The 16,043-nt window shown below is 41.2% G+C and overlaps 1 protein-coding gene across 1 annotated transcript in view; it reads right to left on the reverse strand.

Moving 5' to 3' along the window:
* The window catches only part of hand2 (heart and neural crest derivatives expressed 2), a 36,069-nt gene that overhangs the window by 3,457 nt on the left and 16,569 nt on the right, over positions 1-16,043 (reverse strand). The window contains exon 2 of the mRNA XM_062981374.1: positions 1-15,887. This exon is cut by the window's left edge and continues 3,457 nt beyond it. Coding sequence (XP_062837444.1) covers positions 15,789-15,887 — 99 coding nt within the window. The 3' untranslated portion in view covers positions 1-15,788. The remainder of the gene's footprint in view (positions 15,888-16,043) is intronic.

A 16,043-nucleotide genomic window follows, 5' to 3' on the forward strand; every position in this document is an offset into this window, starting at 1 on the left:
CTGATTTTAGAGTTTTTTTTAATACTGGTAGCCAGATTTTGTTCATGGTTTCCTCCTTTCTGTTGAAATTGTCCACATTCTTGTGGTTTTCCATGGCTTCTCTGTGTAGTCTGACATGGTAGTTGTTAGAGTGGTCCAGCATTTCTGTGTTCTCAAATAATATGTTGTGTTCATGTTGGTTCATCAAGTGCTGTGCTATGGCTGACTTCTGTGGTTGGATTAGTCTCCAGTGCCTTTCATGTTCCTTGATTTTGTTTGGGCAATGCTGCATTTGGTAAACTTGTCCACAGCTGCATAGTATATAGTAGACTCCTGTAGAGGTGAGAGAATCCCTCTTGTCCTTTGCTCAAGGTAGCATTTATTGGATTTTTCTTAGTGAGTCCTTAGATAGTTAGTAGATTGTGTTTCTTCATAAGCTTCCCTATGCTAATACTCCCCAACAAAGGATTCCCTCAGGCAGGAAGCAGCCAGGCTTTGAAGCTGCAAGGCTATTCAATGCTAATCAAGCTGGCCAATTGCAACATTCACACTTGCTTCAGACAGCCTAGAGCTCTTTCTCCTACCCTGAATATTTCACAGATATATAAACCCTGCTTGCCTAGTTTTCAACCGGCCTCACAACTATTGAGGATGCCTGCCTTAGATTTGGGCGAAACTTCAGAAGAGAGTGCTTCTGGAACATGGCCATACAGCCCGGAAAGCTCACAGCAACCCAATGCACAAAAACTCTTGAATACAACTGTCCCTGTGATTCAACATTGGCTGCATACTCCTTTGATATTCAAAGGTCCATAACCAGCTCACAGCCTGCTTAAGTCTCAGTAGGCAAATATTGGAGGAAAATGGGAACTTCAGGAATAAAATAAAGTGGAGGAGGGAGGAAAAGAAGCAAGGAAAGGGCTTCCCAGTGTCTTGGCATTCCAGCTGGTGGGCCTGGATTTCAGCTGGAGTTTGGAAAGCGGAGTGGGGATTACACCCAAATCTACAGCAGGATGGATCCCGGCCTTCTGGTCTGATGTCAGGGAGTCCTTGCTGAATGCAGCAAGTCAGAAGGGCAGAGCAGGGAGAAGAGGGAAAGAGATAGAGAGAGAACTCCTAACCATTGCCAGATGTCCTTAATGGCAAAAATCTGAGATATTAAGAATAGCTTTCCAATCAGTATTCTACCAGTTCAATATCTGTCCTTGAGGAATATTGAGTGGTCCTAGTTGCTTGTTTTGGAAACATTTGGAAGGGGCACAAACGTCTTTGAGAAGAAGAGCTGTCTCAGGGGGCTTCTGCACTATAGAATTAATGCAGTTTGACACCACTCTCCATGCCACGAATCCATGCTATGGGAGCTGTGCTTGTCCAGGCAGCAGCTCTCATTGGCAAAGAAGAGGAAAGAACTTGTAAAACTAAAACTCCCATGATGCTACAGCATTAAAGTTAGAAAAGTGGTGTTAAAATATATGAATTCAACAGTGTAGATGCAACCATAGTTTTTGCAATCATGTGCAATAAAGGAGGGAGGGAAAGGGTAACAATGGAGTACTGCAGCATTTAAACATTTTCACATTTAAAGCCAATTTTATAATTTAACTGTTAAATACATTTTAGTTTTTAGTCCTTAACTCATTTATAAAAATTTGACACTGTTGGTTTTACTGTATGCTTCCCTCAGGCCACATCTAGACTGCCATTTTATCTGCTTAGAACTGGATTGTATGGCAATCTAGACTCATATAATCCAGTTCAAAGCAGATAATGTGGATTATCTGATTTGATAATATGGATTATGTGGCAGTGTAGAAGGGTCTTGAGACCTTTAACTAGGGCCCCTTCTACATGGTCATATAAAATCAAGACTACCTGCTTTGAATTGGATTATATGGCAGTGTAGACTCATATAATCCACTTCAAGGCAGATAATGTGGATTATCTGTTTTGATAATATGGATTATGTGGCAGTGTAGAAGGGGCTTGAGACATTTAACTAAGGCCCCTTCTCCTTGGTCATAGAGAACTGAGATCATCTGCTTTGAACTGGATTATATGGCAATGTAGACTCATATAATCCAGTTCAAAGTAGATAATGTGGATTATCTGTTTTGATAATCTGGATTATGTGGCAATGTAGAAGGGGCTTGAGACCTTTAACTAGGGCCGCTTCTACATGGCCATATAATAATTGTGATTATCTTCATTGAACTGGATTATATGGCAGTGTAGATCAGGGGTCCCCAAACTAAGGCCCGGGGGCGGATGCGGCCCTCCAAGGTCATTTACCTGGCCCCCGCCCTCAGTTTTATAATATAATATTTTATATCAGTTTTAATAATATAATATATTGTATATACATATAATATTGATAATAATCTTATGCTATACAATATAATACTAGTAGTAATACCATATAATAATATTAATTATATGTTATATATTACATATTATATAATAGTATAGTGGTATAGTTCAATATAGTAATATATAATGCTAATATTGTGTTACACTTTCCATTGAAATCCTAATAGGTTTATGTTGGTTAAAATTGTTTTCATTTTAAATATTGTATTTTTCTTTCATTGTTGTTGTTGTTGCACTACAAATAAGACATGTGCAGTATGCATAGGAATTTGTTTGTATTTTTTTTCCAAATGATAATTCGGCCCCCTCAACAGTCTGAAGGATTGTGGATCGGCCCTCTGCTTAAAAAGTTTGGGGACCCCTGGTGTAGATTTATATAATCCACTTCAAAGCAGATAATCTGAATTCTCTATTTTGGATTATATGGCAGTGTAGAAGGGCCTTGAGACTTTTAACTAGGGCCCCTTCTACATGGTGGAGATTATCTGCTTTAAACTGGATTACATGGCAGTGTAGACTCATACAGCCCACTTCAAAGCAGATAATCTGGATGATATATGTGCAGAGGGCGCCTAGAAGGCAGGATATATTTTAATAAAGAATAATGTTAAAACAGCTAATAAGAAAAATTTGGAAACTTTTTGTTTGCCTTTACAAGAGGGTTTAAATGCCCCTAAGGGCACCAGATCCCTTGGAAGCTAAGCAAGGTCAGCCCTGGTTAGTATTTGGATGGGAGACCACCAACGAATCCCTGGTGCTGGAGGCGATATTTTAGAGACAAACCTATCTGAGTATTCCTTGCCTAAGAAAACCCTATTACATTCATGGGGTTGCCATAAGCACATACTATACACAAAGAAAACATGGAATTTGATCCTTGAGGGTGGCAACATGGAGTCATGATGAAAGTGCATTGATCAAAGGTGATGGAGTCCAGAAGCCCAAAAGTCCTGTCAGCCTGAGGCCTTTATAGCCCAATTGTATAAGTGTTTCCTCAAAAGGGAGCCCTATTCAGTCCAACAGGGCCTTGCTCCCTGGTAAGGGAATAGAGGGTCTTTAAGAGATTGTGGAGCGTGGCTCCTAACGTCACTCTGACGCCAATGAGATTAGCTATCATTATTGTTCCTTGCAAAGGAAAGCCTTTGTACATTTCTGGGAAGGGGGTTGGGAAGCGTTTAGTCTCCCATTCTGGCCCAGACTGGATAGGAACAATTCCTGAAAGCTCAAAGAAACCAACAACAATAGTCACACAACCAGTGTCAGGAACAGAAGTCCAAAGCCTTCCTTCCAATTTCTTTCTTTTTAATACTTTCTATGAATGCCATCTACTGTTTCCCTTAAAAAATATGAGAAAGGGGAAAATGTATTTTCCAGCCCCTTTTGTCCATTAGGTTATCCAACTAGAACCAATTGTATTGATTCTGGAACACCAGTGCTCTCAAATAAGCAAAACTTGGAAATCTTTGGAGGTTGCAAAGTAAGATCTCCAAACTCTTACCTACAGAGTAGCCTTCTCCATCCTGTGCCCTGCTGATATATTTTGGTTACAACTCCCAAAGTCCTCAGTCAAAGTGGCCAATGGCCAGGATGATGGGGATTTCAATCCACTATGGAAGGAAGACCACTAAATGATGCAAGGCTAGCATAGCTCAAACTCTTTTGGAAGCTTTCAACAAATTAGTCCTATCCATGCCTCCTGGACTGAATAAATAAAAGTTCTCTTATAATATGTGTGTGTGTTAGATAGAAAGATATAATCTGTTGTTATTGTTGTTGTTTTATATGTGAAGTTTTATACATGTAAGGCATTGAATTTTTGCCATTGATTATCTTGGGAACTGCTTTGAGTCCTCTCAAGGGCAATAAATAAATAATAAATAAATATAGATAGGTAGAAAGGAAGCTTCTCTTTAGATATAGATATAGACAGATATAGATATATCTGGAGAGAGAGAAGCTGCTATATAATCCATATTATCAAATCAGATAATCCACATTACTTGCTTTGAACTAAATTACATGAGTCGACACTGGGATGTAATCAGTTCAAATAACATAACCTGGATTTTAAATGGCCATGTAGATGGGGCCAGAGAGAAAGAAAAGAGGGTTCTTTTATCTGTTGGATTTTGTAATAAACAGGGTTACTGAAATAATTTGGCCTTTGGCTGCTTGTTCCAAATAATGTACTTTAATAATTCTCTTGGGTTAAATCTATTATTGTTACTATTATTTTTATTATTGCCAAATGTGTAAAACCACCATTGTCCTGCCATTGCGATAACAAGTCTCACCGAGTTCCACTGATCTTCTTCCTTTGGAGTCAACATTGGAATTATCTCATAACATAAATCAGAAGTGCTGAGATGGGATGTAGAGTAGAATGTGCCTGCTAAGAGCCACCAAAGTCTTAATTATTTCTATAGGAGTGTGAAATAACTTTATAACTACAGTAGAGTCTCACTTATCCAACGTTCTGGATTATCCAACGCATTTTCCAACATATTTGTTCTGCCGGCCAGTTTATGTTGGATAAGTGAGACTCTACTGTATTGTATAGCCAAACAGGGTCCAATACAGCAGTAAAACAGGAACTGATGGGTTGCTGTGAGTTTTCTGGGCTGTATGGCCATGTTCCAGAAGCATTCCCTCCTGACATTTTGCCTGCATCTATGGCAGGCATCCTCAGAGGTTGTGAGGTCTGTTGGAAACTAAGGGATGGGGTTTATATATCTGTGGAAGGTCCAGGGTGGGAGAAAGAGCTCTTGTCTGTTTGAGACAAGTGTGAATGGTGCAATTGGCCACCTTGATTAGCACTGAATAGCCTTTCAGCTTCAAGGTCTGGCTGCTTACTGTCTGGAGCAATCCTTTGTTGGGAGGTGTTGGCTAGCCCTGATTGTTTCATATCTGGAATTACTCTTTATTTACTGTCCTGATTCTAGAGTTTTTAAAATACTGGTAGCCAGATTTTGTTCATTTTCATTGTTTCCTCCTTTCTCTTGAAATTGTCCACATGCTTGTGGATTTCAATGGCTTCTCTGTGCAGTATTGTGGAGAGCCCCCTTTAAAGCCAGGGAATGGGAACAAACCCTTTTCTCACCCCCTTCATTGGAAATCTATTTTATATAATCTGAAAATTTTAAATTAGGCTGTTTAGAAGTTTTAGATGATATAAAATAAATCAGATTTTCAATGAAGGGGTGGGAAAAGTCATATCTGATAGCTGATATCAAGTCTCACCCTTTGGAAGACTACAGAAAATTGGACTTGCAACAGGGAGGCAGATTTCACACTATCAGGGATAAAAATAAAGGATTTCCACCCTATAATGGAAAACATTATATTGGGCACTGATTTCCAAGTAAAGATATTTCAGATCCTAGGATAATAAATACTCCAAATAACACAATTTCATTGCCACCTTTTAAAAAATCACAGCAACACCCTCTTCACCCTCTGTTTTGGTATTGCTATGCCATATTAAATTATATTTCACTCTTAAACACTGTATATCAACTTGTGGCTTTAAGATGACTCTGTTATTGCATCTGCAAATATCGTTCCTATCTATGAAAACAAGGTGCTGCTCCATTCTTTCCAGCCTAAGGCAGCTATTTTAAATATTGGCTTTGCTAAATAGTCCAAGGGCCCTTCCAGACAGGCCCTATATCCCAGGATCTGATCTCAGGTTTTCTGCTTTAAACTGGATTACATGAGTCCCCACTGCTAGATAATCCCAGATAAACAGAAAACCTGGGATCAGATCCTGGGATATAGGGCATATCTGGAAGGGCCCCAAGACTGTTAAGGGTAGTCCCGATGCTATACATCAGTTGAAGCCAATAGGCATGTCATTTGGAGCACTAAAAGCAGCCTTTTAAAAGGCAGTTTAAAAAGAAGGAAATTAGGCTTGAGTAGAATCAAAAACTGGAAAGAGACAACACAGGACCACAGGGTTATATCACTTCCATGCCACCTTAATCTGTAATTTGGGGGTTTTTTTAGTACCAAGACTTCAGGGACTAAGAATTAAATCACTTTCCTCCTTTATCTTCAAAATTTAGTGGAATCCACTAGAGTTCTCTAGGGAGATTTACATACTGAACAATTATAAGAGTTTAATGTCCCTTTAAATGTCATAAATAGCATCCTGGGATTTGTGGCTTGGGTAGGTACAATTGACCAAGAGCTTCCTGGCAGTAAATATTATATACTTGGCCAATCTACAAATCCCAGGATCCCACAGGATGTAGCCATGACAGTGATGTAATTGTGCAAAACAGCAGAGGAAGCAATTTGGAAGACATGGGGTGCATCTGCACCGTAGAATTAACACATTTTAAGGAATGCTATGGAATCATAGGCCCCTTCCACACAGCTGAATAAAATCCCACATTTTCTGCTTTGAACTGGAATATATGGCAGTGTGGACTCAGATAAGCCCTTTCAAAGCAGATATTGCCCACAAGTAAGATCATCCCCTTGAATTAAGTTTAATCAATGGAAAATGTGTAACAGATGAGATATAATATCTGTGAGTGCTTAGAGAGAAGCCAGACCCAAGCAAGTGAGGTTAAAACTACATCCTTACCGTGTCTAGCGATTAAATCCAATAAAGTTTTTAGTAAAGTGCAGATTCTCTTGTATTTTCCCATACAGAGCAATTTGATACTTATCTACCCAGAAGTAAATCTCATAGGATTTAATCTTGGGTCAGTACTAGGTTAGTATTTGGATGGGAGACTGTCTGACGGCTTTAATACAGAGGAAGAAATGAGTAAAATCCCACGGATTAAAAGGGATCTACAAATACTTGAACAGGGATCGGGTTGAGGCCCCTTCTACACTGCCATATACTTCTGATTATCAAACCAGACTACATTATCTGTTTTAAACTGGATTATCTGAGACCCCTTCTATACTGCCATATAAAATCCAGATGATCTGCTTTGAACTGGATTACATGGCAGTGTAGACTCATATAATTCATTTCAAAGAAGATAACGTGGATTATCTGCCTTTATAACCCGGATTATATGGCAGTGGAGAAGGGGGGCAGATCTACACTATCATATAATCCAGTTTAAAGCAGATAATCTGGATTTTATCTGCCAGTGTAGAATGGGCCATATATTCCAAATGGCTCTTTCCAGGAAGCGACTTTCTGTGTCCAGCTGCAGAAAATCTTCTCTTTGACTAGGGCCCCTCCCACACAGCTGAATAAAACCCCACATTTTCTGCTTTGAACTGGAATATATGGCAGTGTGGGCACAGATAACCCAGTTCAAAGCAGATATTGTGGGGTTTTCTGCCTTGATCTTCTGGGTTATATGACTGTGTGGAAGGACCTTCAAAGCCCTTAAATAATTATTACCTACTAGGGATTTGTTACCTTTACACTTTAATGGGGCCATGCTTCTCCAATCTCTACACTGTAAAATGAAGCCACTTCCACACAGCTGAACAAAATTCCGCATGTTCTGCTTTGAACTGGGCTATATGGCAGTGTGAACTTGGGAGGTGTTAGCTGGCCCTGATTGTTTCCTATCTGGAATTAGTATTGTTACTTATTTACTGCCCTGATTGTTACTTATTTACTGCCCTGGAAATATTGGTATAATATTTCAAAAACCCTTTAAAATCAGGACACTAAATAAAGAACACTCAGAAAACAGGCATTCCAGACATTAAACAAAGGACCAGCTAACACCTCCCAGCAAAGGATTCCCTCTGACTGGAAGCAACCAGAAGCAATTACTTCAATGGTAATCAAAGTGGCCAACTGAAACATTCACACTCTCCTCAAACAGACAAGAGCTCTTTCTCCCACCCTGGACGTTCCACAGATATATAAACCCCGTTGCTTAGTTTCCAAGAGACATGACAACCTCTTGAGGATGTCTGCTGTAGAAGCAGGCGAAACATTAGGAGGGAATGCTTCTGGAACATGGCTATACAGCCCGGAAAACTCACAGCAATCCTATGATGCAGTAGCTAAAAAATCCAATGTGAGTCTGGGGGACGGGGGCTTCCACACAGCTGTATAAAATTCACATTGAACTGGATTATCTGGCAGTATGGACTCAGATAACTCAGTTCAAAGTAGATATGGTGAATATGTTGTCGAAGGCTTTCATGGCCGGGATCACAGGGTTGTTGTATGTTTTTCGGGCTGTATGGCCATGTTCCAGAAGTATTCTCTCCTGACGTTTCGCCCACATCTATGGCAGGCATCCTCTGAGGACGGGACCTTGGTAACACAGTTCAAAAAGGATATTGACAAGCTTGAACTTGTCCAAGACAAGGGCGACCAAATTGGTCAAAGGTTTGGAAGCCAAGCCTTATGAGGAGCGACTTATGGAGATGTGGAGAAGGAGATGAAGAAGGGCCAGGAGAAACCCTCTTCCTGACCTTTCCAGGAACCTTGTTGCTAGAGATGGGTCTGTTTGTGGGGGAGAGACCCCTTCCTTCCTTCCGCCGTGCGCGCTCCCTGTGCGCGGCCCCGAGGCCTTATCAGCCCCTCCGCCCATCTGGGGCCAGCAGGGCTCCTGACATCCCGATCGGCCATCAATTTACCTTCCACCGCCGCCCCGCTTTCCCCATTTAGCTTTTAACGTCAAAAGCTACATTTTTGTCGGCTCCGGCCTGTCTAGGGCTCTTGCGATTTTCGCTCCAGGAATGATGGCTCCGGAGAAAATAGCCACAGCCCCATTACCCGGCAATTAAAAAGGATCTCCTTTCCCCCTCCCCCCAACAGGCCCAGCCTTCCATGCTTTCGCTTCACCTTTCAGTGGGTCTGATAACAACACCCCCCTCCCCAAAAAGAGGGGGATTTCAAAGCCAGAGCTCCAATTGATCATCTTGAGGAGACTAAGGGGGAAATGCCAGCCAGCCTCTGTCCTTGTAGGGATTGATCCCCCAATATGCTACTCACTCAGGCCTCTTCCACACAGCTGAATAAAATCCCACATTATCTGCTTTGAACTGGAATATATGGCAGTGTGGACTCAGATAACCCAGATATAGGGCTGTGTGGAAGGGCCCTGAGTCCACACTGCCATATATCCCAGTTCGAAGCAAATAATGTGGGGTTTTATTCCGCTATGTGGAAGGAGACTTAGACACCCAGATCCTGGATATATGGACTTTCAAGCCAGTTTTCTGTGCATTTTATTATTCATATTATTTTATATATTTCCCTGTTGAAGTTCATTTTTGTTAGTCTAATTTGTAAATCCACACTAGATGGGGGTATTTGGGACCCTTGGTCCTAGAAACCACAGCCATCCCGTTTTAGTGACACAGATAACAACACTCCCCTCAAAAAGAAGGATTTCAAAGCCAAACCTCCACTTTGGAGAACTCAGGGTCCTTCCACACAGCCACATAACCCAGTATATCAAAGCATAAAATCCCACAATAGCTGCTTTGAACTGGGTTATCTGAGTCCACACTGCCATATATTCCAGTTCAAAGCAGAAAAATGTGGGATTTTATTCTGTTGTGTGGAAGGGGCCTAACTCCAGGTATAGGACTCTAGAGGAGCTTCTTCCTGGGGTGAATCTACACAGTATAATTGATACAATTGCCCCCCCCCCTTTCGCTGCCATTGGCCCAATGTTATGGAATCCTGGAAGTTGTAGTTTTGCAAGGGTCTTGAGTCTTCACTGGCAAAGACTGCTGGTGCCTCACCATACTGCAACTGCTCGGATTCTATAGCATTGAGCCATGGGAGTTCAAGTGGGGTCCCACTTCAATAATTCTACAGTGTAGAGATGCACTGCCCTATTAGAGCTTAATGGTAGTAGGTAATTGGGTCAAGGAGAAGATTTTCTGCGGCTGGTCCTGGAAAGAGCAATTTGGAATATAAAGCCCATTCTGCACTGCCATATAACATCCGGATTATCTGCTTTGAACTGGATTATATGATAGTCTAGACCTGGGCCCCTTCTACAATGCCATATGATCCAGGTTATAAAGGCTATCATGTAATCCAAGTTACAAAAGGTTATATATTGTGGGATTTTCTGCCTTGATATTCTGGGTTATATGGCTGTGTGGAAGGGCCCCTAGTAAAAATGAATTCCTCCCCTCCAACAGAGATAAAGGGGAAAGATAGTTTTTCTCACTCTCTGGCCCCCTGCTACACTGCCAGATAATCCAGTTTATCAAAGCAGATAATCCACATGAATCTGATTTGGATTGGATTGTTTTAGTCTATGGTGCTATATAATCCAGTTCAAAGCTTTGAACTGAATTATATGAGTCATACTGCCAGATAACCTAGTTCAAAGCAGATAGTCTTGATTTTATATGGCAGTGTAGAAAGGGCCTACATTAATTCTAGATGCACCCTAGGTCTCACTGACATCAACTGAATGAGCGTCCAAAGATTTATGGTTTTCAATTCTCTTAAGGCTTTTTCTATGTTAAGAGCTTTGGAGTGCTGTCACCTGATGTGCCAGGCTAGATGAAGCCCAGTTGAAATCTCATAGATTTTGAAGCATACACTCTTCTTAGCTTCAGCGAGCTTAGGCTCAATCCAATGAGTAAGGATAGTTATTCAGAAGTCAGTCTTACAGATTTACTGTAATGTTAGTCCTCTTCTACACTGCCATTTAAAATCCTCATATAATCCAGTTCAAAGCAGATAATGTGGATTATCATTTAAGAAAATCTGAATTATATGGCAGTATAAATCCAGCATGAATCCCACTCAGTGACCTTGGGCAAGTCAGGGTCCTTCCACACAGTCGTATAACCCAGGATATCAAGGCAGAAAATCCCACAATATGTGCTTTGAACTGGGTTATCTGAGTCCGCACTGCTATATATTCCAGTTCAAAGCAGATAATGTGGGATTTTATTCAGCTGATGTGACCCTTGGTGACCTCAGGGGCCTCATACTCTCTTAACCTCAGTGGCAAAACCCCTTCTGAACAAATATTGCCAAGAAAGAAATGACTGTATGGGTGAAAACTTGAAACTTGAGAGGGCTCAAACCACAGGAACAAAATTAAAGCATTCCTCCCATTTAAAAAAAATCCTCCCACCTCTTTAAAATTTGCTTCAGTTCCCGGATTTCCAATGTTGGAGAGAGTGAGACCTTGGGTACATCTACACTGTAGAATGAATGAAGTTTGACACCATGGTGCCATGACTGACTGGGATCTGTAGTTTGGCGAGGCACCAGCACTGTTTGGCTGAGCCCAACCTTGTAAAACTACAACTCCCAGGAGTCCATAGCATTGAGCCAGAACAATTAAAGTGATGTCAAGCTGCATTCATTCTGCAGTATATAGATGCACCCTCTGAGGATTTGGAATTGCCAAACAATATAGAAAGCCATGTTAAAACTGGAACTCCTAGGATTTCATAGCATTATCCCATAGTAGTTTAATTGATATCAAGCTTAATAATTATACAGTGTGGATTTCCCTTGTTTAGGGGTGAAACTGGAAAAAAATAGTTTTCTCAGTAAAGTTTTTGCATGAAGCCCTCTTTATATCAGAATGAGCTTGTCTGCAGTTACTTCTAACTCCTTATTCTACAACTTCCAAAAGAATGAGTAGCAGTTTCTAATCCTGTCTGTTGCTTGAGTAAGACTAAGGCCAAGATACTTGCTTCCTTGTACTGGAAAAAAGTCTTTCTCCCATACAGAGATGAAGAGAATCATTTTCTAAACAAAACCATCACCAAGCAAACTTTTGGCCTTCCCAAAGTTTTTTTTTTAAATCTTGTTTATATCACAACAGGGTTGGACTGGGGTGAGGGATAATTTTCAACTTCCCCCAGAACCTTTGTGGTCTGCCTGAGAAACATAAGCGGAAGTGGCCAGACCTCCTTGAAAAATGGATTTTCTCCAGTTACATAACAAAGAGCTAAATAGTACAAAGTATTTGAAAGCAAAAGTCCACTTCCTGGCATTTTATCTTGAGTCAATGCACCATTTTAAGCAGAGAGGAGAAAAGTATGGAAAGTCTTGGGCCTACAGTTCTGGAGAATTGAGGTGCATCTACACTGTGGAATTAATGCAGTTAGATATCACTTTCACTGCCATGGCTCAGTGCTCTGGAACTATGGGATCTTAAGACTTCTCTGCTGATGCTTCATCAAACTACAAATCCACTGATTCCATAACTTTGTGCCAGGGCAGGTAAAGTGGTGTTAAAACTACATTAACTCTACATTGTAGATGCAACCTAGGATTCAAATCCTGGCTCTGCTATACAATCCTACTGGGTAGCCTTCGGCAAGTGACACTCTCTCAGGCCCATTTTATACCGCCATATAATCCAGATTATCAAATCAGATAATCCACATTATTTGCTTTGAACTTGATTATATGAGTCCACACTGCCATATAATCCAGTTCAAATCAGATAATTTGGATTTTATATGGTAGTGTAGAAGGGGCCTCAGCTTCAGAGGAGGGCAAAGGCAAATTTCTGAATAGACCCTCTAAGTCATATGGCAGTCCCAGGGTTCACCATAAATCAGAAATGACTGGAAGGCCTACAACAACAGCAAGAACAACATTGGTGGTGCCTCCATATCAGCTGGCCAGAGTGTAATTTAGATTGGAATCCACAAAGTTTAGCTGAAGAAGCAGTTCTTTGTTGGGGGGGGGGGGGGGAGAGTTGATCCAGCGACCAGCATGGTTAGTGTTAGACTAGAACTTCAAGAAATTGGAGCAGAAATCCTCTCTCAGACTAGGTAACTTTGGGATGTGTAATTCTCTCAGCCTCAAAGGAAATCACCCTTTTGAAGACAAGGCAACAACAACAGCCCAGAAGCAAAGGATGGAGAGACCATAAAGTGAATATCAAGCCCATTTGGCAAATTTTTACACATACACACATACATTCTGCCCCTTCAATCTCCAATTTTCTGCATTCTTACAGACTTGACACAAAATGACTTTTCTAGAGAAATGTTTCCATACTATACCTATCAAGGCCCTTTCTCAGGCCCCATCTACACTAATATATAAAATCCAGATTATCTGCTTTGAACTGGATTATATGGTAGTGTTGACTCATATAATCCAGTTCAAAGCAGATAATGTGAGTTATCTGATTTGATAATCTGGATTTTCTGGCAGTGTAGATCCAGCCCCAACCATTATTTGTCAATCACTAGCCTGAGAAGGCTCAGGTGACAGATCTACACTGTAGAATCAATGTAGTTTGACCCCACTTGAACTGCCACGGTTCATTGCCACGGATTCCTGGGATTTGTAGTTTGATGAGGCCCCACCACCCTTTGGTAGAGAAGGCTAAAGACCTTGTGAATTTTGCAGAATTCCATAGCATTAAGTCACAGCAGGCAAAGTGGGGTCAAGCTGCATTAATTTCACAGTGTAGATGCACTGTGAACCAAAGTTGTGCTTTGGTAGAATAACAAAATAAATAACAATAAGTAATGATCCAATTAATCACATCTGTCACCAGATTTCTGCATTAATTACTGGTGGGATATATTTCAGATCTTCCTTTCTCCATAGCTTGCTAAAGAACTTCTCATTCTTCTTCCCTTTTAAGAAATAAAATTGCTAATTGCTCATTTACCTACTTTCAAGAAAAAGTAAGGCTGGATTTACACTTTTTGTACTGCATTATATGGTCAGTATAGAAGACTTCTATAACACAGCCCAGTGCCATTCAAACGGCATTACATGCTCAGTGTGGAAGACATTTATAATACAGCCCAGTGCCATTCAAACTGCATTATGTGCTCAGTGTGGAAGACTTTTATAATACAGCCCAGTGCCATTCACACTGCATTATGTGCTCAGTGTGGAAGACTTTTATAATACAGCCCAGTGCCATTCACACTGCATTATGTGCTCAGTGTGGAAGACTTTTATAATACAGCCCAGTGCCATTCAAACTGCATTATATGCTCAATGTGGAAGACTTTTATAATACAGTCCAGTGCCATTCAAACTGCATTATATGCTCAGTGTGGAAGACTTCTATAATATAGTTCAGTGCTATTCAAACTGCATCACATGGTAGAGTAGACCCAGCCCCAGATTCACAGAAATTCAGTGTCAAGTCTACATTGGCACTGACTGAAATACAACACTGCCTGAGCTCTCCCAGTGCAGCATTCTTCCCGAATAAATCAGAATGTTTGATTATAAGGTGGACTGTCTACAGATGTCACACTCAACTCCTGGTGGTGCAATGGACTGCTGACCGATAGGTCGGTGGTTCGAATCTGGGGAGTGCGGTTGAGTTCCCTCTTACAGCTCCAGCTCCCCATACAGGGACATGAGAGAAGCCTCCCACAAGGTTGGTAAAGCATCAAACATCGAGATGGCCAATTCTCTCACACCAGAAGCCACTTACAGTTTCTCAAGTCGCTCCTGATCACTGATCACCATTTCCTAAAGCAGTTACTCTACTCCCAACTCAAGAAGGGGAAACTGAATGTTGGCGGACAGGAAAAGAGATTTGCAGGTGGGCTTAAAACCAACATTCAAAACTATGGCATAGATCCCGAGAACTAGGAAGCTCTGGCCCTTGAGCGCTCTAGCTGGAGGTCAGCTGTGACCAGCAGTGCTGTGGAATTTGAAGAAGCAGGAATGGAGGGGCCTAAGTAAGGGCCATTCCACACAGCCCTATAAGGAAAAGACTTAATTATATGAATTGTAAAGATTTTTCTTTTCTTTGTAACAAATTAATAGTAATGTAATAAAAATATTCAAAAAATTAAAAAAAAACTTTTTGGCAGGGAGAACAACTTCAAGATTTGTTTTTAGTAAAAAATAACACACACAGTGGTTTATTGAGTAGGTACAGGGTTTACACCTTTCGACATGAATTCGACTCCACATTGAATTGTCACGACCATGATCCTTATTTTTAATTTTTTCCCCCAAGGGGACCGAAGTGCACAATGAATGAACAAAGAGCGGTTAGAGAATCTTTTCTTCTCCGCAACTAGCGACCACAACACCGAAGTCCTATCTACAACCCAAGACACTGACATTTGGGGTGGAAAAGAGGGGCTTTGGGTCTCCCCATCCCTCACTTCCCGCCAAGCATTACAACAGATACACTTCACATAGCAAACGAATGAATGCCTTCAGGAATTCAGGACTAGCCCGCACTCTTTTTTTCTTTTTGTCCCATGTGTGTCCTATACAAACAAAAGGAACATTCATAGCAGGAAGGGGGAAAGAGAGACAAATTCAACCAATATCTTTGGAGAGACCACATCCCCCTTTTCTTACCCCGCCGCCGTTTTCCTCTTGCTCCAAGACGGAATGCTTTTTCTTCTTCTTCCCAGATCCACATACATGTCTTTGTTTTTTTCTTCTTCTTCTTCTTGCAAAGGGAGACTAGGGGAGGGAAATTGCACATAAATAAACCAGACGAGTCCAAAACATCAACACGAGAGTCCTCCTCCTCCTCCGAGGGCTTGGCGACCCCTCACTGCTTGAGCTCCAAAGCCCAAACGTGCTGCGGCCAGCCAGTCCGTCCTTTGGTTTTCTTGTCGTTGCTGCCCACCGTGCTTTTCAAAATTTCGTTCTGTCGGGTGAAGGAGGAGGAGAAACAAAGAAATTATTTTCCTGTTGTTGTTGTTTTAATGTTCTGGTTAACGTCGCCCACCCGCACCGACATTCCAAAGGTCAGGGCTCCTTGGTCCCAGCTCACTCCAACCTCCGATTTGTTTCGGATGCAGTT

The sequence above is a fragment of the Anolis carolinensis genome, chromosome 5 (assembly GCF_035594765.1).
Source record: "Anolis carolinensis isolate JA03-04 chromosome 5, rAnoCar3.1.pri, whole genome shotgun sequence".
Classification (NCBI taxonomy): domain Eukaryota; kingdom Metazoa; phylum Chordata; class Lepidosauria; order Squamata; family Dactyloidae; genus Anolis; species Anolis carolinensis.